Source organism: Rhinoderma darwinii, chromosome 3 (assembly GCF_050947455.1).
Source record: "Rhinoderma darwinii isolate aRhiDar2 chromosome 3, aRhiDar2.hap1, whole genome shotgun sequence".
NCBI classification, from domain to species: Eukaryota; Metazoa; Chordata; class Amphibia; order Anura; family Rhinodermatidae; genus Rhinoderma; species Rhinoderma darwinii.
In genome coordinates, this window is record NC_134689.1 from 401,435,872 (window position 1) to 401,460,117 (window position 24,246).

Consider the following 24,246-nt stretch of genomic DNA (forward strand, 5'->3'; position numbering starts at 1 on the left):
GTCACAAGAGCTCCCATAACAATGTACCAATCACAAGAGCTCCCATAACAATGTACCAGTCACAAGAGCTCCCATAACAATGTACCAGTCACAAGAGCTCCCATAACAATGTACCAGTCACAAGGGCTCCCATAACAATGTACCAGTCACAAGAGCTCCCATAACAATGTACCAGTCACAAGAGCTCCCATAACAATGTACCAGTCACAAGAGCTCCCATAACAATGTACCAGTCACAAGGGCTCCCATAACAATGAACCAGTCACAAGAGCTCCCATAACAATGTACCAGTCACAAGAGCTCCCATAACAATGTACCAGTCACAAGAGCTCCCATAACAATGTACCAATCACAAGAGCTCCCATAACAATGTACCAGTCACAAGAGCTCCCATAACAATGTACCAGTCACAAGAGCTCCCATAACAATGTACCAGTCACAAGAGCTCCCATAACAATGTACCAGTCACAAGAGCTCCCATAACAATGTACCAGTTACAAGAGCTCCCATAACAATGTACCAATCACAAGAGCTCCTATAACAATGTACCAGTCACAAGAGCTCCCATAACAACGTACCAGACACAAGAGCTCCCATAACAACGTACCAGTCACAAGAGCTCACATAACAATGTACCAGTCACAAGAGCACCCATAACAATGTACCAGTCACAAGGGCTCCCATAACAATGTACCAGTCACAAGACCTCCCATAACAATGTACCAGTCACAAGGGCTCCCATAACAATGTACCAGTCACAAGAGCTCCCATAACAATGTACCAATCACAAGAGCTCCCATAACAATGTACCAGTCACAAGAGCTCCCATAACAATGTACCAGTCACAAGAGCTCCCATAACAATGTACCAATCACAAGAGCTCCCATAACAATGTACCAGTCACAAGAGCTCCCATAACAATGTACCAGACACAAGAACTCCCATAACAATGTACCAGACACAAGAGCTCCCATAACAATGTACCAGTCACAAGAGCTCCCATAACAATGTACCAATCACAAGAGCTCCCATAACAATGTACCAGTCACAAGAGCTCCCATAACAATGTACCAGACACAAGAGCTCCCATAACAACGTACCAGTCACAAGAGCTCCCATAACAACGTACCAGTCACAAGAGCTCCCATAACAATGTACCAGACACAAGTCCTCCCATAACAATGTACCAGTCACAAGAGCTCCCATAACAATGTACCAATCACAAGAGCCCCCATAACAACGTACCAGTCACAAGAGCTCCCATAACAACGTACCAGACACAAGAGCTCCCATAACAATGTACCAGACACAAGAGCTCCCATAACAATGTACCAGACACAAGAGCTCCCATAACAATGTACCAGACACAAGAGCTCCCATAACAATGTACCAGACACAAGAGCTCCCATAACAATGTACCATACACAAGAGCTCCCATAACAATGTACAAGTCACAAGAGCTCCCATAACAATGTACCAGACACAAGAGCTCCCATAACAATGTACCAGTCACAAGAGCTCCCATAACAATGTACCAGTCACAAGAGCTCCCATAACAATGTACCAGTCACAAGAGCTCCCATAACAATGTACCTGTCACAAGAGCTCCCATAACAATGTACCTGTCACAAGAGCTCCCATAACAATGTACCAGTCACAAGAGCTCCCATAACAATGTACCGGTCACAAGAGCTCCCATAACAATGTACCAGTCACAAGGGGTCCCATAACAATGTACCAGTCACAAGAGCTCCCATAACAATGTACCGGTCACAAGAGCTCCCATAACAATGTACCAGTCACAAGAGCTCCCATAACAACGTACTAGTCACAAGGGCTCCCATAACAATGTACCAGTCACAAGGGGTCCCATAACAATGTACCAGTCACAAGACCTCCCATAACAATGTACCAGTCACAAGAGCTCCCATAACAATCTACCAGTCACTTGAATAGGACAGTGGTGCAATACCTTGCACGGCCGCCACAAATGTACTGGTGCGTGCAAATACGAACGGAAAGAAGAACCATGTAAAGAATGAAGAGGCCGATTCAAACAGCAGATCAGCGCGGAATCCGCCAACAATCTAATATTGATGGCCTATACTAAGGATAGGCAATCAATTTTAATTGCTAGAGTCCTGTATCTAAGCCTGCCTTGTGGTAAGCTTAGATACATGGTCCAACAGACAGCATCACACATGGACTTAGATACAGGGCCCCAGCAGACAGCAATCTTATACAGTATAAGATTACTGTCTGCTGGGGTCCTGTATCTAAACATGCCTTGTGGTAAGCTTAGATACATGGTTCAACACAGTATCACTCATGGGCCTTGTATCTAAGCCCATGTGTGATGCTGTCTGTTGGATCCTGTATCTAAGTTTACGACAAGGCAGGCTTAGATACAGGACCTCAGCCGGCAGTAATGATGTTACACTTACCCAGCGCTTCGGTGCAGCGGATGTCCCGACACCATCCAGCGTCGCGACATCATGCGCGGTGCACAGCGTCATGACACGAGAAGACGTCAGGACTTACGCTGCGCTCGGGAAGGAGGGTAAGTATGTGTGGTTACTATAGTTACAGGGGCCCGTGTATTTTATAACATAGGCCCCAGTTACTATAGTAAATTTCTATAGCGACGCGGGGGCCGCAGCGACTCCTGTAGCGGCAGTCGTCCGGGGATACGGGCCACCGGGTCGAAGATCTGGGGCTTGGGCCCCAGAGGTTCGGTGCTGGCAACGCCCTTGCCTATAGCTATGGATATGATCAAATACAGCGGCTTAGAAGACTGTATCACATATGATTGGCTTAGCTACAGGGCCCAGTGGACAGTATTACACATGATAGGCTTAGATACAGAGACAGTATCACACATGTTAGGCTTAGATACAGGGCCCAGCGCACAGTATGACACATGGCAGGCTTAGATACAGGACGCAGCGGACAGTATCACTCATGGTACGCTTAGATACAGGGATTGTAGGCAAATAACCCCTTGTAGGCAAGGGATGGAGGAAGAGATGTGAAAAATTCATGAAATGCCCAGGGATCCAGGATTGGTTGCAGGGTGGTGCGAAGGGTGTGGTAAAGTTAATAAATGTGAATGTTCAAGTGCAGTTCCCCCTCTTACCTTCTGCTCCAACGGGAGTTACACCTTCTGTAGAGTGGGAAGATCTTGAGCCTCCATTTTCTTTCTTTCTGCCTTCATCCTCTTCCTGATGGCTGACGAGCTGGTTGCCCAGCGGGTGGCTCTTGAGGGGACCGCCTGGCCGGCTTCACTGTTAGCAGGGAGGAACAGAGGAGTCAACGAACCGAACCGGCCCAAGAGCAGGTACCAGCAGCTACTCGAGGTAGGTCGCAGCGGATGACGTGTCCCTCAGCTAGATTGAGCCCTAGCCCAGCCGCCGGGGGTGCTCACCAGTCTCGTGTCGCCTCCGCTGCCGGTAGTGGTAGCGTTGCAAGTGCAGCTATTGGGGCAGAGTTAGGGTATGTTCACACGGCAGCGTCCGTAATGGCTGAAATTACGGGGCTGTTTTCAGGAGAAAACAGCTCCGTAATTTCAGCCGTAATGGCATGCTGAGGCGCTTTTCGCAGCGTCCATTACGGACGTTAAATGGAGCTGGTTTTCCATGGAGTCCATGGAAAACGGCTCCATTTACGTCTGAAGAAGTGACAGGCACTTCTTTGACGCAGGCGTCTTTTTTACGCCCCGCCTTTTGACAGCGGGGCGTAAAAAAATGACCGTGTGCACAGAACATCGTAAGACCCATTCTAATGAATGGGCAGATGTTTGCCAACGCTATCGAGCCGCATTTTCGGACGTAAATCGAGGCGTAAAACGCCCGAATTACGTCCGTAAATAAGCCGTGTGAACATACCCTTAGTGGAACACACGGGCTAGAGGCGTTCCTCCTCCGTTGCATCGGCAGGGGATGTGATTCCTCCCTCCCCCGCCCAACCCATTCCTCCAATCTCCCGCCTCATGGGCCGCGGAGGCCCGCATTGCAGGCAGCTACGGGGGCGCCAGTGATTCCAGCAGTATTTCTAATACCCCTATACTCACAGGCTGGGACAACATTAAGGCGGTGCCTGCGTCTGATGTGGCCAAGATGGTGTCCTACCATGCGGCCTGTGTGCAGGAGCGGAGTTTCGCCGGAGTGTGGCAGGTGGCTCCCAATGCTGCTGCTCCTCCCTTAAAGGGACAGGAGCCGGCTATAAGAGGGAAGAGACGCAGACACAGGCAGAAATTACAAGTGTCTGCCAAGAATGCCCGGCTTACAGGTATGGAACGAGCAACAGGCTGTATTGTCGGAATTTCACCCATGGTCACGCGGAACTGGCCAGTTGCGCGATGGGCCTAGTTGCTCCCTTCCCAGGGGTTCTAGTCAGACAAAAGATCAAAGGATTGTTGGTTCCAGGGAGGATGTTAATGTCGATTACAACTCATCTGCCCTGTCACTTTTTTCTTCCGCAAGTTCCACAGATGTCGCAGGGAGGGAGGAGACATCGCACAAGGAAGCATCGCCGCCATAACCGCCGCAGACGTCAAAGGTCCCCATCGTCATCCTCCAGTGAAATTGCCCTTCTCTTCGTCTTCTTCATCATCTTCCTGGTCCCCGTGGGAGTTGGCTAGGGATAGTTCAATGAGGCGGGATCACGGTCGGCGTCAGGAAGCGCCTCGTTTAAATTCAACGGCAGTTCCGCTGTCCCAGGAGTCTTCCATTGCCTGTCCGCCAGGAGGGAGTCAGCCTTTGGTTCCAGCGATCTTGCCTGCGGACAGTATACCTTCTGGAGACGCTAAGACCTCTGCCCCCGGTGAGTCTAGATGTAATAACGCATGGCTCAATAATAGCGTTTTGTCTAGTAATGATTGGGTTTCTGTTTTAAAGGCTGTTGTAGCTGGTTTAAATGTGAATGAGAGCGCTCCTGCTTCCTCGGTTCCGCCAGGGGGGTGGGGAGGGCTAAGCTCACGACTGCGAAGGAATCAGAATTGAGTAGCTTAAAGTTTAGGGACTCGATATTTTGTGGTGTGACTCCTCTCGATACTCACCTGTCAGAACAAATCAAGGAGAAGTTATGGAAGAATGATTTTGTTGACATCTGGTCCTTGGTTTCTGTTGAACAGGTGACTGTTGACAAGGAGCGCAAATTTGAGAAGAATTCCGATAAAAAAGTAAAAGTATCGAAGACATTTAATAATTGGCTTCAGTCTTATGCTACCCTGGCGCGCGTTATTTGTCAGCGCTTCCCCGAAAAAGGGGCAGAATTGTTTGTATATTTTGATACGATATTTAGCGCCCACAGGCTGCACTTGGGTGCGGCCTGGTGGCACTATGACGAGGAATTCCAACGTCGTTTGGCTTTGGCGCCTGACATTAGTTGGGCGTCAAAGGCGACTGATGTCTGTTTGCAGCTTATTTTAGCCCAAACTGGGAAGCCCACGTGCCCCTTTTCACAAGTGGCCGCGGGTTCAGGAACCGCTCCTGGAGCCATGGCCGCTCGGCCCACGGGGGCCTGTTGGTTATACAACGAGGGTCACTGGCGTTTCTTTGCAAATTGCAAGTTCTGGCATGAGTGCTCCATCCTGCGGGGGCGCCCACGCGGTGCTTAGATGCTTCTAGAGAGGCAAGTAGCCTGCCAAGGCACCTCCTTCCGGCTCAGCAGAGAACGCCGGTGAGCGTCCACGAGATGGAGCCTTGGCTAGATCAGTACCCCAGGAGGTGGGAGGCAGAGGGTTTTAGTTTTGGTTTCACAATTCCCTATCAGTGAGACGTAGCACGAAAAAAAATTGCAAAAGAAGTGGAGTTGGGTAGGATAGCTGCCCCCTTTTCGAAAACCCCCGTATTCTAACCTGAGGGTCTCCCCCCTTGGCTTGGTGCCCAAAAAAGAGCAGGGTAGTTTTAGGCTTATACATCATTTATCCTTCCCTCATGGGGCATCAGTCAACGATGGTATTCCCAGGGAAGATTCGATGGTTTCCTACACATTATTTGACATTGCGGTTCAATTGGTGCGTGTCGCTGGTCAGGATGCATTGTTAGCAAAATCTGATATTGAAGCTGGAGTTGTGGGGCCCTGAGATGGCAAATAGACGTATTCATTTTTGGTCGGATAATATGTCTGTAGTGCACGCTGTGAATGGCTTGGGCTGCTACTGTGGGCAGACATTTGGCAGGCGTGGCCTTTATGTTCAAGTTGTGGGGGGGGGGGGGTTAATGATGTCACAAAGTCCTTCGTGGTGCGGAAAGCGCTTAAAGGTTGGAAGAAGGAGAACGTTACACGGGATATGAGACGTCCTGTCTCATTTGTATTATTAGGCAAAATATTGGTGGCAGTGTTGCAGGTGTGGCGAGATCATTATGAAGCTTCCCTGGTTCGTGCAGCTTTTTCCTTGGCTCTTTTTACAGCATTGCGCATTAGCAAGTCGGTGCTCCCTAAGTGCTGTCAAGGCAGGGGGACTGGCATTCTCGGATGTGGTGGTTGGTGCTGAATTTTTGAAAGTTTGTGTGCGTAGATCTAAGACTGACCAGTTGGGAAGAGGTTCTTGGTTATCCATCGGTCAGATAGGTGGGCTGCATTGCCCAATGGCTGCGGTGTCTGAGTTTTTGAAAGTACGTGCCCCAGGGCCGCAGTTATTGTTACACGCCGATTCCTCCCCCCTTACTCGTTTTCAGTGGACATCAGTTTTCAAGTCATGCCCGCGGCACCTGGGTCTGCCGGCACATGAATTTGGGACGCATTCCTTCCGCATAGGTGCGGCCACTGAAGCGGATGCGCTGGATTTGGAGGACATCGCAATAATGCGGGTGGGCAGATGGACTTTCGGGAGTTTTAAATCTTATGTACGCCCGGATTTAGTGGTCAAAGATGGTTGAGGTGTTTTTTTAATTATTGATCATTTTCCTTGATTGTTTTGTGTTTGAAATTATAATCCCCCCCCACCCCGTTTCTATATATTGAAGTACTGATGTTATCGTTTTTATTTGCTTGGCAGGATTGGACAGGCCCCAGGTTTGGATCATAGGGCGCTCATACGTGCGTTGGGCTACCATCCGTGCTGCATAGCGCCAATTTGGGTTTGGCTCATGCCGATGTACAGTGGCACGATTTCAGGGGCATGCGGTGGGTACAGTTGTTGCCAAATCTTGTATCTTTATCTACTAATGTTAATTTCCTGTTGGTTTTGATCATACATACTGGGGGAAACTATTTAGGTCCGGTAAAACTAGCGGCGCTATTCTCCTTTATGAGTTTAGATCTGGGTCGTTTACAGCAACTATTCCCTAAGTGCGTTTTAATCTGGTCAGAGAAAGTGGCCAGATCAGTGTGGCACGGTGCCAGGGATGTCTCAGCAATCGAGAGAGCTCGGAGATTAGTTAACGTGCACATTTATCGCTTTGTGCGTTCGTTGGGGGGGGAATAGCTTCTAGAAGGTGACAGTGCAGGACTTCTGGCTCCAGATAGAGTGTATTGGCCTTGAGATTTTCATTTTAGATTTGCTCGACGGGGCTAAGCGAGGTCTGGCGCTTCTTAGAGGGGGTGGTCGGTAAACCGAGTAGGTTTCCCGGTTTCCCTTCAAGGCAGAGTTTTTAGCTATGAAGGCGGTTCACCACCCTACATGCCCGCTGGAGCAGCGGGTCGGTGGCATCTCAGGCTTTGGAAGAACATTAAAGAGGATAAAGCCTTCAAGCTGATTTAACTTTATTTGTTTAGTTATTATTAAAAATATGTGGCCACGTCCACTTCCCATACAACGTGTCATGGTTTTTATTATAGATTAATGAGTTAACGGATCCTGGGTGGTATAATAGTAAGAAGGTGAATATCCTTGCAGTCCCAGCGGACAGTATGACACATGGCAAGCTTAGATACACTGCCCATGTCTGATACGGTCTGCTGGGCCCTGTATCTAAGCTTAGCACATGGTAGGATTAGATACAGGGCCCAACAGACAGTATCACAAATAGGCCCTGTATCTAAGGCTATCATGTGCTATGCTTAGATACAGGGCACAGCAGACAGTTTCACACATAGGTCTTGTGTATAAGCCTACCACATAGTGGGCTTAGATACAGGGCCCCCTCAAGCAGAAATCGTGTAGTATTTAAATCCCCCGCCTCCCAGCACTTTCATGAACTTGCACAGACTATCGACCCCCAGAAAGTGATGGAGGGGGCGGAGCCAGTGACAGGGCGGAGTCAGTGACTTCGTTCCGCCCCTCCCGCGTCTGCACTTTCTGGGAGACAGGAGAGCCTCTCGACGATCAGCCCTGCAATCCTCCGCTGTTGGACCCCTCAGCGGAGGTCACGTCGGCGAGTCTACACAGTGGACAGTGTGGTAAGGGAGGCCTGCGGGCCCCCTGGCTTAGGGGCCCGGTCGCAACTGCGATGCTGTGCTTCACTGCCTCCCCGGGGGAATGCTATCCTACACTGGAAAGTACGGGACGGTTGTCCCACGGGGAGGCAGTGACTCACAGCGTCATGGATGACTACGATGGTAGGAGTCAGTCTCCCTGAACTGTGTTCCATCAGGGAAATGCAGCCGACATACGGTCCGGACCAGATGCTACATGAAAGTCTATGACTACACACACTGCGTTTTTGTTTGTAGCATTTTGGAGGCAAGTTTGTGGTCAGTGGTTTTTTTTCCCCCAAATGCGGCAGGCTCCGGGTATGGTGTTCTTCCCCTAGGCTTTTCTATAGGACTTCAAATATGCCAGAATAAAGGCATGTACAAAATGTATGACAGTAAATGAAAACTGCCAGAAAAAACGCTGTTAGTTTCACAAAATGCTGGTGTTTTAACATGCATTTTTTTCATGCAGTTTAAAACGGCATAAAAAAATCTGTGTGAATGAGGTTTTATACTAATCAGGCCACACATGGAATACCGTGTACAAGTTTGGGCTCCTGTATAAGGGCCTGTCCACACGTAACGGATTTGCTGCAGAAAATGTACGCATCAACTAGCAGACAATCCGCTACGGAAAATCCGCACCATTTCACACGTTTTTGTTTTTTTTACTGCGGAAAATAGTTTTCAAGTGCTGTGTGATGGTGATATTTCTTCTTCCTGTGATGTAATTTACACCCCCTGTAAGAAATTCTGCAGCAAATTCCGCAGAGCATCAGAAAAACGCAGGAAATTAGTCTACTTTCCGTAGCTATAATCGACATGCTGCGGAACAAAAATTACGCACCGCAGGTGAATTTCTGGACCCACTTTGCTGCTACAGTATTCTGCTGCATATTTTCCATCCCCAATTCTAGACCGAATATAAGCTGCAAATCTGTTACGTGTGGACGAGCCCCAAGACATAGCAGAGTTGGAGCCTTGAAGCTCCACTACCATTATCAGAAGGGTGTAGTGATCGGATTCTGAAACGGGGCACTATTCCATTTGAGTCACCTACACGTTACATGGGGATTCTGAAGAAAATATCAACCCTGCCAGATGCTGCAACAACCATGCGCAGACTATTTTAACCTGAATAGACATGGGGGTATTTGGTAAAGACGACCAGGGCCGGCCTCTGGGGTGTGTGACCTGTGCCATCGCACAGGGCGCATCACTCCAGCAAGTGGAAGGGCGCGCTGCGCTGGCTCTCGCCCCCTGCTTGTGTTTCTGAAGCACCCGGCGAACCAGCAGTTGCCTTTCCACCCGGGCACTCCTCGCCAGTGGCGTAACTACCGCCGTAGCAGCTATAGCGGCTGCTACGGGGCCCGTGGCATGAGGTATCTCCCTGCTCTGCCATTTACTAAGCCACAGGCTGTTCAGGCACAGGATCCCTGCACAGGCCGGGGTGATGATGTCACTGGAGCACGCAAGGATCAGCTCCTTTCATCATGGGAACAGGGTCTAGGTGAGTATAATTTTTTTGTTTGATTTGTTTGGGGGGCACAGTCTACAAGGGGGAGGTGGTGGGCTGTATGCTATCTACATGGCTGTATAGCAGACTCTACAGGGGGGCTGTATGGCACAATCTACAAGGGGGGCTGTGTGTGACACCCAGGAGAGGGGGGGGCCCCGTCAAGTTTGCTATGGAGCCCAGTGTTTCCTAGTTACGCCCCTGGCTCTCGCGCTAGCGATGTACTGAGACTGACAATGCAACGTGTGTGTCACAGTGCAGCGCCGGGGCCAGAACAGAGAACTCAGGAGTGCCCGGAAAAGTGGTGAGTAAAATCAACCACCTCTCGGTTTCCAGGCTGCCATCATTTATAGAGTTATTAAATTACACAGTGGGGCTATAAGGGGGGTGCATACTGTGTGGGGTGGGCATAATTATACTGTCACAGTGGGGGCATGAGGTTACCATTATATTGTGTGTGTGCGGTGGCATTTATATTATGTGGGGGTCACAAGGGGGCATTATACTGTGTGGGGCCACTTGGGGGACATTATACTGTGTGTGGCACTTCGGGGGCATTATACTGTGTGGGGCCACTTGGGGGACATTATACTGTGTGTGGCACTTCGGGGGCATTATACTGTGTGGGCACACAGAGGACAAAATACTGTATCCATAAAGGGGTTATAATATATTATTATACTGTATGGGGCAGTTATGGGGGCACTAAACGGGCATTATACTGTGGGGGGCACTAAAAAGGGCATTATACTGTGGGGGGGGGGTACTATACTTTTTTTTATGGGATATTTTTTTTTTTAGAACAGGGTAGGGCGCCAAAAGAATATTTTGCACGGGGGGGCCATCTATCCTAAGGCCGGCCCTGAAGAATTAGGGGTTTGTTATCCATGGTTCACCTGTTTGATGAGGACAGAGCTGACTTTTCTATTAGCACGGCGGTGATCCTCTTATGGGGGCACTGCAGTTACTTAAAACATTGCTTTGGTATGTCCCCATTACCCATCTCCAATACTGGGAGTCAAATGGCGTTGCCCACCACTGGTACCAATTAATCAGCCTGGGTAATAAGAACGGCCAACAGTTACCCCAGTACCCACATTTGTGTTGGGACACAGTTGCGGCTGGGATGGCGCACACGACCCAGCTTACAAGATGCGTTGTTGCAGCCCATCCACTAAACATCTTCTTCAGGATAGTAGCAACCAATCAGATTCCAGCTCTCATTTTGCAAATGACGTTTTCAGTATGGAAGTCAGACCTGGATTGGTTGCCTATGCCGGCACCGTGTTGACATCTCTGCGGAATCTTCTCAGACACACAAAAACTCAAAGAATAAATCAGTATTTTATTAATTTCTTAAAGTGCAATACCTCATACCGCCACGCATGACATCCTAATGACTGATGTAAACGGTTCGGACACTGCGTCATATATAGTATTTATTTAATGTGTCGATCGTCACATATACAATAACTACACAATGCATAGTAATCATTGCAATCGTACTAGTCACGTAGCAGCGGCGGAGGCAGCCATGTTTTTGACAGAAACAGTATGTGTCGGCCATTAAAGTGATACAGCACAAAGACGTTTGTTTATTAGTAATGTTATCGTGATAGTCGCCCGGATCTTTACCAGAAACCAGCGACGTCGCCGAAGTACGGCAAAGCCATGGAGTTGGTGGAAGATGCAAAATAGCACTCCACCGGGAAAGAACTGTCTCTCTAGCGCCTCTAGCTCCTCCTTTAAAGAGACATGACGGGTTTGTAGGACCTTTAACCGCTTGATAGTACGGCGTGTGCAGCACATAGAAGCGGAATCTGCGCCATTATCAGCTGTAATATAGAGTTGACATCACGCTGCAACGGCCAGGATTGGAGATGCTTTAATCGCAGCCGTTTTACTTCTCAGGCCACGTTCACACAGCATATTTTCAGGCGTATCTCGGAGCGTAAAATGCGCCTATTACGCTCTGAAATACTGCAATCAGCTTCCTATTATTTTTAATGGGAAAAACACGGTGTAGTTTTTTTTAAAAAAAAAGTGACATCACTTCTCAAAGTGTTTAACAAGCTGATTTTTTTTCCACGGACGCTTAAAAAAAAAAAAAAAAAAATCGGCTCCAAAAACAACCGGATCCCAGAGGCTATTTTCTGTTAAAATTAGCTTAGTATTTTTGAGCGTAAACATATGCCGTGTGAACATAGCCATGGTCAATAGTGACTATGGCACCCAAGTGGTACTACTGAGGGAGTAGGCTCCCTTTGAAAACCGATTCATGCCCCGGTGATCGCATCAACGGGCTCCCATGGCAGCCAAAGGCCATGTAGGTGAGCCGATTTGGCTATGCTACATTGCCATCTCTTTTCCCCATATTACCGCACAAAAAAAAAAAAAAAAAGAAGTCATACATTTTTATATATAGACCCCAAAATGGTGCCATTAAAAAAATACAAGTCGTTCCACAAAAAACAAGCCCTCATTCAGCAACCTCAACGTGAAAAAAAAGTTACAGCTCTGGAAATGCAGTGATGAAAAAACTAAATAAATGACTGTCCTGAAGGCTTATTTTTACGGCAATTTTTTGGGGGCTGGACCTTGACTTATGGAATAATTACCATAAGGTGGCACTAGAGAGACCGTTTTTTCCTTCGAGAGGAGAGCCATTTACCACACTTTTTCTGGATCTCCACAAAGAAAAATCGGAAGCTTTCATTGGTGAATGAGTAATAGTGCCGTCATCTTGTGACGGTTTCGTGACTGGCCCCTATTAAATGGATAAGCCTCACAGCGGAGGATACAGATTCAGCAGCAATATGGCTGCCGCTGCATATTTCCTATTTACGCAATTCTTCTATAAGATGCGCTGAGTGAGACAGGAGCCTTTGCGCACTACGGTGAGGTAGCCTGTGAATACGTCGCCCGTTACACAACGTCCCATTCACCCTGCACTCAACACGGGGGAGTTAAAGGGATTGTAAACAGCAAACTTATAATACACAATACTTGAACACAGAGTCTGGAATAAAAACATACAGTCAAATCCGCAACTTCCCACCCCGTGACAATGTGTTAGGTCACGATACAATAATGAGGGGGTGTTATCGGCTTCAGAGATTTGTCTACGTTTAGGCCTCAGGGCTGTGTCAGATATTAGTATCAGTCCAATTCAAGTGAATAGAGGCAAGCTGCAATACCAGACACAGCCTACGGACAAGAGTGGCGCTGTTTCCGAAAAAAATAATAATAATTGTGTTTACAAACACTTTACCCACAAGCAGAAGAGCTAGGGGAGCAAATATGGAATTCATACATAAAAAATGATGCCCACACAGGATGATGATGATGACGACGACATGACGGCTGCCAGTTTTTAAGTCTTTATTATTTGTAGAAGCAGCTAGATGATCATCTATAGTATAATTCATTTAATTTACACCTAAACAGCTCATTGATTGACGAGATTGAATATTCACACGATTATAATGTAGTGTGTTAGAATTTGATAAAGAAAGATGCAGCATTAAAAGAGTTTTGCCACTGAGCACATTTAGCGCTGCACTCGGCTGTCTCTGTTGGCCCCGTAGACATTGCCCAAGCGCGTTCGATCATACAGTGAGGAAGAACGGGGGTCGGAACCCCCAATCTAGTGATCGGTGGGGGTCCCAGTGGTGGGGCCCCCAGCAATCATAAATGTGCTTAGTGGGAAAACTCCTTTAAGCTATCAGGAATGGATGATTGCACACGCTCACACTCACTGCTGGTTCACTGCTAGTGCATTAGTGCAGCCGAGAGCTCAGAAAGTGCTAGAAAGGTCTGATTGTCACAGGAGAGGATGGCGTGCCAATGTAGTGTGCGAAGAGAAATAAGGCACTGGTCCCCAACTTCTATGGGAGTGTGGGGTGGGAATGGGGACTTATGTAAACATCTGGAAGTCTCCTGGGGGAAGGGGTGAGAGAGTCTCCTGGGGGGGGGGGGGGGGTGAGAGTCTCCTGGGGGGGGGGGGGGGGGTGAGTCTTCTGGACAGGAAAGAATCTTCATCTGGACATTTTCTGCAGCTAAAAAAAGGGAAGGAGGTCACTATTGATGTTATCCCATCCCCCAACAAAGCACAACTCCCCCGATGTACCCACCTCATTGCCTACAAGGTTCCTCTTGTATAAAGCCTCCTTTGCTGCTTCCTAGAAGGCAAAAAAAAAAAAAAGGTTGTTATAAACCTCACAATTTATAAGTTATAACGCTGTAAATTCTCCACACGTTATAGTGACGTCACCTAATGTTGTAGGTGTTATTACGTGGTCTTTACAACGGTTGTATTGGCGTTACTGGTGATAATACTAATACGGTACAAGTATAGGGGACTTGTAGCATTGCCTCAATTCTGGCAGTCAAACAATCCTGACACGGCAATGCCGCATTCATGGATCCTGTACGGCAGCACATGGAGTCCCTATAGGTCCACATTACAGACCTACAGGCACTCGGTGTGCCGCCATATGGGGCCACCATGAGGCATCATATTCAACGCATCTACAGGAGAACGCTTCCGTAATAAATCGGAGGCACGCTATGGTTCGATATCAGTCTATGGGCAACATATACTACGGATATATACTCCACAGATCTATAATGGGACCATGTATATGAGCTCTCACCGTTAAATAAATGACAATTACCTACTTACCCGATTACCCTCTTGACCCAGGCGCCGAGCCGAGTCCGAATAAAACTGTAAGTACCGTTCTAGCTGACGAACATATTCTGAAAATAAGAGGGAAGACAAGTAACGCGATGGTAATGACATAGAAACAAAAGGGAAGAAGAAGCTATTTCTGACAGTCGCAATGTCTCACCGCTGCGGATGGCGGGTCCACCCTGACGTAGCTGCTGCACTTGTTGTTGGCTGCGCTGAGTGACATCATTAAGAAGCGTTATGAGGTCATCAGGAGGGGTGCGGTGCTGTTGTCTGTACTCAAATATCTGGAGAAGAAGTAGCATAGATTGGAAAAAAAACATACAGATGAGAAGGAGATCTGTAGAATGATACGCACCTTCTTCTCCAGCTTCTCCTTCTCAAAGGCCAAGACACTCAGACAGTGAAGGGTCTGGGGGCTGAAATACAGAGAGATAGGTGGTTATCAGAGCGAACACCGAGGACAAGCCGAGCCATAGAAATCACATCAGCTCTGAAAAGAGACCCACCTACTGGAGGAAGATTTACTAAGGGTGGGAAGTTTGGGTTTTGAAACTGGAGCCTGTAAAACGCGTAAGAAAAGAGGTGTCAATATCTAGATACCATGCATGTAGAAGCTTCTTACCCCCCCAAAAAAATAATAAAGTACCTAGTAAATACAAGACCCTGGTTTCTAGAAAAGATGAGTGACCGCTATAACAGGACTTGTTTCACAGCCAACAGTAAAAGGATTGGAGAGGTGCCCACGAGAACTGCTACTCTGTAGTGGCATTGAGAATCTATTGTTCGGAATATTGGGTGTGGGGCGGGGAGACGGCGAGGAGTAGTCTTACCGGAGGAAGGATGATAGGTTCTATGACCAGCCACTTCTCAGTGCTGCTGCTTAGTTGTTGAGATGTGAAGGGCTCACGAATTCGGACGCACACCTCTAATTTGCCCCCTGTAGGTCTGCGGCCCTCCATCACCTAGAAGGAAAAAAATATGCTATAATTATGTAACCTCATCGTTTCGTCCATAGACAAAATATCAATCTGAAAGCTGTGGAGAGGTAATACATATAGTGTAGTGAGGAGGAGGAGGTAATACATATAGTGTAGTGAGGAGGAGGAGGTAATACATATAGAGTAGTGCGGAGGAGGAGGAGGTAATACATATAGTGTAGTGAGGAGGAGGAGGAGGTAATACATATAGAGTAGTGCGGAGGAGGAGGAGGTAATACATATAGAGTAGTGCGGAGGAGGAGGAGGTAATACATATAGAGTAGTGAGGAGGAGGAGGAGGTAATACATATAGAGTAGTGAGGAGGAGGAGGAGGTAATACATATAGTGTAGTGAGGAGGAGGAGGTAATACATATAGAGTAGTGAGGAGGAGGAGGAGGTAATACATATAGAGTAGTGCGGAGGAGGTGGTAATACATATAAAGTAGTGAGGAGGAGGAGGAGGTAATACATAGAGTGTAGTGAGGAGGAGGAGGTAATACATATAGAGTAGTGAGGAGGAGGAGGAGGTAATACATATAGAGTAGTGCGGAGGAGGAGGAGGTAATACATATAGAGTAGTGAGGAGGAGGAGGAGGTAATACATATAGAGTAGTGAGGAGGAGGAGGTAATACATATAGAGTAGTGAGGAGGAGGAAGTAATCCATATAGTGTAGTGAGGAGGAGGAGGGAATACATATAGAGTAGGGAGGAGGAGGAGGAGGTAATACATATAGAGTAGTGAGGAGGAGGAGGTAATACATATAGAGTAGTGAGGAGGAGGAGGTAATACATATAGAGTAGTGCGGAGGAGGAGGAGGTAATACATATAGAGTAGTGCGGAGGAGGAGGTAATACATATAGAGTAGTGAGGAGGAGGAGGAGGTAATACATATAGAGTAGTGCGGAGGAGGAGGAGGTAATACATATAGAGTAGTGAGGAGGAGGAGGAGGTAATACATATAGAGTACGGAGGAGGAGGAGGAGGAGGTAATACATATAGAGTACGGAGGAGGAGGAGGAGGAGGAGGAGGTAATACATATAGAGTAGTGCGGAGGAGGAGGAGGTAATACATATAGAGTAGTGAGGAGGAGGTAATACATATAGAGTAGTGCGGAGGAGGAGGAGGTAATACATATATAGTAGGGAGGAGGAGGAGGTAATACATATAGTGTAGTGAGGAGGAGGAGGTAATACATATAGAGTAGTGAGGAGGAGGAGGTAATACATATAGAGTAGTGAGGAGGAGGAGGTAATACATATAGAGTAGTGCGGAGGAGGAGGAGGTAATACATATAGAGTAGGGAGGAGGAGGAGGTAATACATATAGAGTAGTGAGGAGGAGGAGGAGGTAATACATATAGAGTAGGGAGGAGGAGGAGGTAATACATATAGAGTAGGGAGGAGGAGGAGGTGGTAATACATATAGAGTAGTGAGGAGGAGGAGGAGGAGGTAATACATATAGAGTAGTGAGGAGGAGGAGGAGGAGGTAATACATATAGAGTAGGGAGGAGGAGGAGGAGGTAATACATATAGTGTAGTGAGGAGGAGGAGGAGGTAATACATATAGAGTAGTGCGGAGGAGGAGGAGGTAATACATATAGAGTAGTGAGGAGGAGGAGGTAATACATATAGAGTAGTGCGGAGGAGGAGGAGGTAATACATATAGTGTAGTGAGGAGGAGGAGGAGGTAATACATATAGAGTAGTGCGGAGGAGGAGGAGGTAATACATATAGTGTAGTGAGGAGGAGGAGGTAATACATATATAGTAGTGAGGAGGAGGAGGTAATACATATATAGTAGTGAGGAGGAGGAGGTAATACATATAGAGTAGTGAGGAGGAGGAGGTAATACATATAGAGTAGGGAGGAGGAGGAGGAGGTAATACATATAGAGTAGGGAGGAGGAGGTAATACATATAGAGTAGTGAGGAGGAGGAGGTAATACATATAGAGTAGGGAGGAGGAGGTAATACATATAGAGTAGTGAGGAGGAGGAGGTGGTAATACATATAGAGTAGGGAGGAGGAGGAGGCGGTAATACATATAGTGTAGTGAGGAGGAGGAGGTAATACATATAGTGTAGTGAGGAGGAGGAGGTAATACATATAGAGTAGTGCGGAGGAGGAGGTAATACATATAGAGTAGTGAGGAGGAGGAGGAGGTAATACATATAGAGTAGTGAGGAGGAGGAGGAGGTAATACATATAGAGTAGTGAGGAGGAGGAGGAGGTAATACATATAGAGTAGGGAGGAGGAGGAGGAGGAGGTAATACATATAGAGTAGTGAGGAGGAGGAGGTAATACATATAGAGTAGGGAGGAGGAGGAGGAGGTAATACATATAGAGGAGGAGGAGGTAATACATATAGAGTAGGGAGGAGGAGGAAATACATATAGAGTAGTGAGGAGGAGGAGGAGGTAATACATATAGAGTAGTGAGGAGGAGGAGGTAATACATATAGAGTAGGGAGGAGGAGGAGGAGGTAATACATATAGAGGAGGAGGTAATACATATAGAGTAGGGAGGAGGAGGTAATACATATAGAGTAGTGAGGAGGAGGAGGAGGTAATACATATAGAGTAGTGAGGAGGAGGAGGTAATACATATAGAGTAGGGAGGAGGAGGAGGAGGTAATACATATAGAGGAGGAGGAGGTAATACATATAGAGTAGGGAGGAGGAGGTAATACATATAGAGTAGTGAGGAGGAGGAGGAGGTAATACATATAGAGTAGTGAGGAGGAGGAGGAGGTAATACATATAGAGTAGTGCGGAGGGGTAATATCAGTAAATTACCTCCAGGATGTCACGGATCTCACAACTGTTATCTAACGCCTCCAACTTGAGGTGCGCCGTCCCTAATGTGCGGTCTGACTTAAAGAGCCCCCTATGGACACATCACAGTATTAATACTGAATATAAGCTTGACAACACCTGTAATCCTGCACCTGTCCCTACAGCATCACCCCCCATTTACCCTTTCTGAACGACTTCAAATTTGATCCCTTTGGCTTGTATCGCCCTCTTCAGGCCGCGGTGATTGCGATTAATCTGTAGGTTAAACTTTTCTTTGAAGACTGGAGACAGAGGGGTAAACGTTGATGTTAGTTCAGGGTATACCCACATATAAGATGGCTTAAGACTCCCCTCATCTCAACAAACCTGGAGAGTTGGTCCCTTTTAGGACACTGGTTTTATCTTTCTGTGCTTCCTCCTGCAATGATGAAACAAAAATAAAATAAAATGATGTTACTTCCTGGAAACTGTCAACAAGCTGCTACTGACAGCTCTTATTAGAATTAACATATCTAGTAAAGCACCCACATTAATGTGGTGATGAGTCTATCAGATCTGATACACTCAAACCACAGAATAGAAACAATACAAAATCAACAGATCCATTAACAGCAGCTTGTTGACAGTTTCCGCGTAACAGACTTATTTTCTACACTGCACAAAATAAATACAAAAACAAAAAACATTTGAGAAACCAGTGAAAGTTAAAATTATACTCTGCGGTTATTTCCCATGCAGGTTCCTGGGTGGGTCATGACAATGACTGCCATGCCTAACTACTTAAGATGCCACGGTCAACATTGTCCGCGGCATCTAAGGTGTTAAACATCTAGAATCGGAGTCCTCTGTGCTCCTGCCCATTAGAGCGTGGAGTCGGCTGTATAATATAGCTCCTGTGTTCGCGTCATCACGGTGACGTACTATTACGTCATTTCACGGGAACGACCCGCTTACCATGGCGTATTAGTACGCCATGGGGCAGAAAGGGGTAAATCAGAATTTTATGTGGTTGTCCCTTTAAATTTATATATTTTATTTGTAGCCACTGCTTTAACAAAGTACTCTGCAGCGACACCGAGTCACTTATATGTTGTGATTAAATAGGCGCAATGATCCTATATGGGACGATGACAAATTATAAAACGGAGGACACATCGAAACATCACAGAACATGACCAGATTCTCATACCAGACTGGGATAAGCAAATTCAAAGCGAACAAAGGTATCCATATCACTGAGGGACGATCCTGTAATAAAAAAAATATATATATCAGAAGAAAGTGAAAACGTACGAAAAGCAGACAGACGTAACGACGGCAGGGTCTACCTGTGGGTAAATTCACCGCTTTATTCACGATTAACACAAGATCCGAACTGGTGAGTTCTGGAAAAATCCTGCAGGGGGCAGACAAGAGTCAAAAAGTGCCTAGGACACCTAGATACATAACCATTAGTGCAGGTCGTAGACTTACTCACTTAACTACACTGATTGTCCTCTCCTCGTAGTGACAGTGCGGCACAGGGAGCCCCCGCACATGAGCCTGTTTCACTATCTCAATGTACTTCATGCACTCCTCTGCCAGCTTCTCATACCTGTACAATAACGAAAACGAAACCGTATTTATGTACACAGTGACTCCACCAGCACAATAGAAAGTGCAGCTCTGGAGTATAATACAGGATGTAACTCAGGATCAGTACAGGATAAGTAATGTAATGTATGTACACAGTGACTCCACCAGCAGAATAGTGAGTGCAGCTCTGGAGTATTATACAGGATGTAACTCAGGATCAGTACAGGATAAGTAATGTATGTACACAGTGACTCCACCAGCAGAATAGTGAGTGCAGCTCTGGAGTATTATACAGGTTGTAACTCAGGATCAGTACAGGATAAGTAATGTAATGTATGTACACAGTGACTCCACCAGCAGAATAGTGAGTGCAGCTCTGGAGTATTATACATGATGTAACTCAGGATCAGTACAGGATAAGTAATGTAATATATGTACACAGTGACTCCACCAGCAGAATAGTGAGTGTAGCTCTGGAGTATTATACAGGATGTAACTCAGGATCAGTACAGGAGAAGTAATGTAATATATGTACACAGTGACTCCACCAGCAGAATAGTGAGTGCAGCTCTGGAGTAGAATACAGGATGTAACTCAGGATCACTACAGGATAAGTAATGTATGTACACAGTGACTCCACCAGCACAATAGAAAGTGCAGCTCTGGAGTATAATACAGGATATAACTCAGGATCAGTACAGGATAAGTAATGTATGTACACAGTGACTCCACCAGCAGAATAGTGAGTGCTGCTCTGGAGTATAATACAGACTGTGACTCAGGATCAGTCCAGGATAAGTAATGTCATGTATGTACACCGTGACCTGACTAGCAGAAGAGGGAGTGCAGCTCTGAAGTATAATACAGGATGTAACTCCAGATCAGTACAGGAGAAGAGTGACTCCACTAGCAGAATAGTGAGTGCAGCTCTGGAGTATAATACAGGCTATAACTCAGGATCAGTAATGTCATATATGTACACAGTGACCCCACCAGAAGAATAGTGAGTGCAGCTCTGGAGTATAATTCCGGATGTAACTCAGGATCAGTGCAGGATAAGTAATGTAATGTATGTACACAGTGACTCCACCAGCAGAATAGTGAGTGCAGCTCTGGAGTATAATACAGGATGTAACTCAGGATCAGTGCAGGATAAGTAATGTATGTACACAGTGACCCCCACCAGCAGAATAGTGAGTGCAGCTCTGGAGTATAATACAGGATGTAACTCAGGATCAGTGCAGGATAAGTAAGTCTATATAAAAAGTTGAGTCACTTTGTAAATACTTTAACCCCTTAACGACCAAGGACGAAAATGAACGTCATGGTCGGCTGCTAGTTCCCGCACCATGACGTTCATTTTCGTCCGCATTTCAAACTGTCACTCTGTGTAAACACAGAGTGACAGACCCGCGCTGACAGCTGTCCTAGACAGCTGAGACATCAGCCTCGCCGGACAGCGGACCATCGCCGCTGATTTCGGCAGTTAACCCCTTAAGTGCGGCGACGGATTGCCGTCGCCGCATTTAAGTGGTTTGAAGCACATCAGCAGCCCCCACGAAGTGATCGTGGGGGCTACCGATGCTTGTCACGGCAATCGGAGGTCAGATAATGACCTCCGGGTTGCCATGTACGGAAGCCTCGGAGGAACAGCGTCCGGCCGTTCCTCCTCTGCTTCCTGTCAGTGTGACAGTCACGTCACAATGACAGTTAGAGTACATTACACTACGTGTGTAGTGTAATGTACTCTAGCAGCGATCAAAGCTGCAAGACTAAGTGTCCCCTAGTGGGACAAGTTAAAAAAGTAAAAAAAAGTAATAAAAATGTTTTAAAAAAAGTGTAAAAATAAAAGTTATAAGTTCTATAAACACTAAATGCTTTTTTTCCTATAATAAGACTTTTATTATAGAAAAAAAATGAACACGTTAAAAAAGTACACATATTTGGTATCACCGCGTTCGTAACGAACCCAACTATAAAACTATAATGTTATTTTTCCCGCACGATGAACACCCCAAAAAAAATCAATAAAAAACTACGACAGAATCGCAATTTTTTGGGTCACCACCGCTCCCTAAATAAAGAATAAAAAGTGATCAAAAAGTCGCACGTACCGGAAAATAGTACCAATAAAAACTTCTATCCGTCCCGCAAAAAACAAGCCCTTACACAGCTTTTTTGACTAAAAAATTAAAAAATTATGGCTCTCAGAATATGGTGACACAGAATTTTTTTTTTTATAAATAAGTCATTTTATTGCGCAAACGCTAAAAAAAAGGACCAAACCTATATACATCTGGTATCGCCGTAATCGTACCAACCCGCAGAATAAAGTAAAAATGTCATTTATAGCGTACGGTGAGCGCCGCAAAAAGAAAACATAAAAAACGGTGTCAGAATTCCTGTTTTTTGCTCAGGATTGCAAAAAAATTGAATAAAAAGTGATAAAAAAAAAATCGCATGTACCCCAAAATGGTACCAATGAAAAGTACAGATTGTCCCGCAACAAATAAGCCTTCACACCACTCTATTGATGGAAAAATAAAAAAGTTATGGCTCTTGGAAAGCGGGGAGTGAAAATTTAAAATATGAAAGCAAAAAATGGATCAGTCCTGAAAGGGTTAATTCATTTCTAATGAAAAAACGTATGACCACATGTGGGGTATTTCCGTACTCGGGAGAAATTGCTTTATAAAAAAATGGTTGTTTTTTTCCTCCTTTATCCCTTGTGAAAATGAGAAAATGCAACATTTTAGTGGAAAAAATGTTGATATTAATTTTCGCGCCCTAATTCTAATAAACTCTGCAAAAGACCCGTGGGGTCTAAATGCTCACTATACCCCTAGAAAAATTCCTTGAAGGTTTTTCCAAAATGGGGTCACTTTTGGTGGGTTTCCACTGTTTTGGTCCCTCCAGTGCATTGCAAATGCGACACGGCACCGAAAACCATTCCAGCAAAATCATAAATCCAAATGGCGCTCCTTCCCTTCTGAGCCCTGCTGTGGGACCAAACAGCAGTTTATTACAACATATGGGGTATTGTCGTAATCGGGAGACATTGCTTTACAAATGTTGGGGTGCATTTTCTTCGTTATTCCTTGTAAATAATAAAAATTTCTATGTTGTTTCAGAAAAAAAGTACATTTTAATTCTTACAGACTAATTTCAATATATTTAGCGAAAAACCTGTGTGGTCAAAATGCTAACTATACCCCTAGATAAATACCTTAAGGGGTCTAGTTTTCGAAATGGGGTCGTTTATGGGGAGTTTCTATCATTCTGGCAGCTCAAAGCTTCTCCAAATGTACAGTGGGGCCTAAAACATTTTCAAGCAAAATATGAGTCCTGAAAGCCTCCGGGTGTTCCTTTCCTTTCGGGCCCTGCCGTGTGTCCAAACAACGCATTAGGGCCACAATGTGGGTATTTTTGAAAACAGGAGAAAGAGGGTGATAGATTTTGGGGTGTGTTTCTTCATTTTCATGGTCGCTTTACAAAGAAATCGGTCTTCAAACAAATACTTATGAAAAAAGTGAAATTATTATTTTTTTCACCTGATATGCATTAAATTTAGCAAAGAACTGTGGGGTCAAAATAATTACTATACCCCTAAATAAATACCTTATGGGGTCTAGTTTTCTAAATGGGGTCGTTTATGGGGAGTTTCTATCGTTCTGGTAGTTCAAAGCCTCTCCAAATGTACAGTGGGGCCTAAAACATTTTCAAGCAAAATATGAGTCCTGAAAGCCTCCGGGTGCTCCCTTCCTTTTGGGTCCTGCCGTGTGTCCAGGCAGCGCATTAGGGCCACAATGTTGGTATTTTTGAAAACAGGAGAAACAGGGTGATAGATTTTGGGGTGTGTTTCTTCATTCTCATGGTCGCTTTACAAAGAAATTGGTCTTCAAACTGATACTTTTATGAAAAAAAGTGAAATTTTTTTTTTTCACCTGCTATGTATTAAATTTAGCAAAAAACTGTGGGGTCAAAATACTTACTATACCCTTAGGTAAATACCTTAAGGGGTCTAGTTTTCTAAATGGGGTCATTTGTGGGGGTTTCCACCATTCTGACACCTATGAGCCTCTGAAAACCTGGCTTGGTGCAGGAAAACAAAATGTACTTCAAAATTTATAAAATTATTATTTAATTTGTAAGTCCTCTAAATTGCTGAAAATTTATTTTATTTTTTCAAAAGTGCTGCCAAAATGGAGTAAAGAGATGGAAATATATATTTAATTAAAAAAATTGTACAGTATGTGTGTACATATGTGACATATTGCAGTTAAAAATAGGGGAAAATGGTAATTTTTACAAAATTTCTTCAATT

The 24,246-nt window shown here is 45.6% G+C and overlaps 1 protein-coding gene across 1 annotated transcript in view; it reads right to left on the reverse strand.

Moving 5' to 3' along the window:
- Positions 1 to 13,211: 13,211 nt before the first annotated feature.
- Positions 13,212 to 24,246, reverse strand: part of CC2D1A (coiled-coil and C2 domain containing 1A) — a 35,699-nt gene continuing 24,664 nt past the window's right edge. The window contains exons 17-29 of the mRNA XM_075859157.1: positions 19,825 to 19,941; positions 19,676 to 19,743; positions 19,537 to 19,595; positions 18,714 to 18,765; positions 18,529 to 18,628; positions 18,348 to 18,438; positions 15,401 to 15,532; positions 15,077 to 15,129; positions 14,926 to 14,986; positions 14,728 to 14,854; positions 14,559 to 14,635; positions 14,008 to 14,055; positions 13,212 to 13,932 (exon numbers count right to left, since the gene is read on the reverse strand). Coding sequence (XP_075715272.1) covers positions 13,912 to 13,932; positions 14,008 to 14,055; positions 14,559 to 14,635; positions 14,728 to 14,854; positions 14,926 to 14,986; positions 15,077 to 15,129; positions 15,401 to 15,532; positions 18,348 to 18,438; positions 18,529 to 18,628; positions 18,714 to 18,765; positions 19,537 to 19,595; positions 19,676 to 19,743; positions 19,825 to 19,941 — 1,006 coding nt within the window. The 3' untranslated portion in view covers positions 13,212 to 13,911. The remainder of the gene's footprint in view (positions 13,933 to 14,007; positions 14,056 to 14,558; positions 14,636 to 14,727; positions 14,855 to 14,925; positions 14,987 to 15,076; positions 15,130 to 15,400; positions 15,533 to 18,347; positions 18,439 to 18,528; positions 18,629 to 18,713; positions 18,766 to 19,536; positions 19,596 to 19,675; positions 19,744 to 19,824; positions 19,942 to 24,246) is intronic.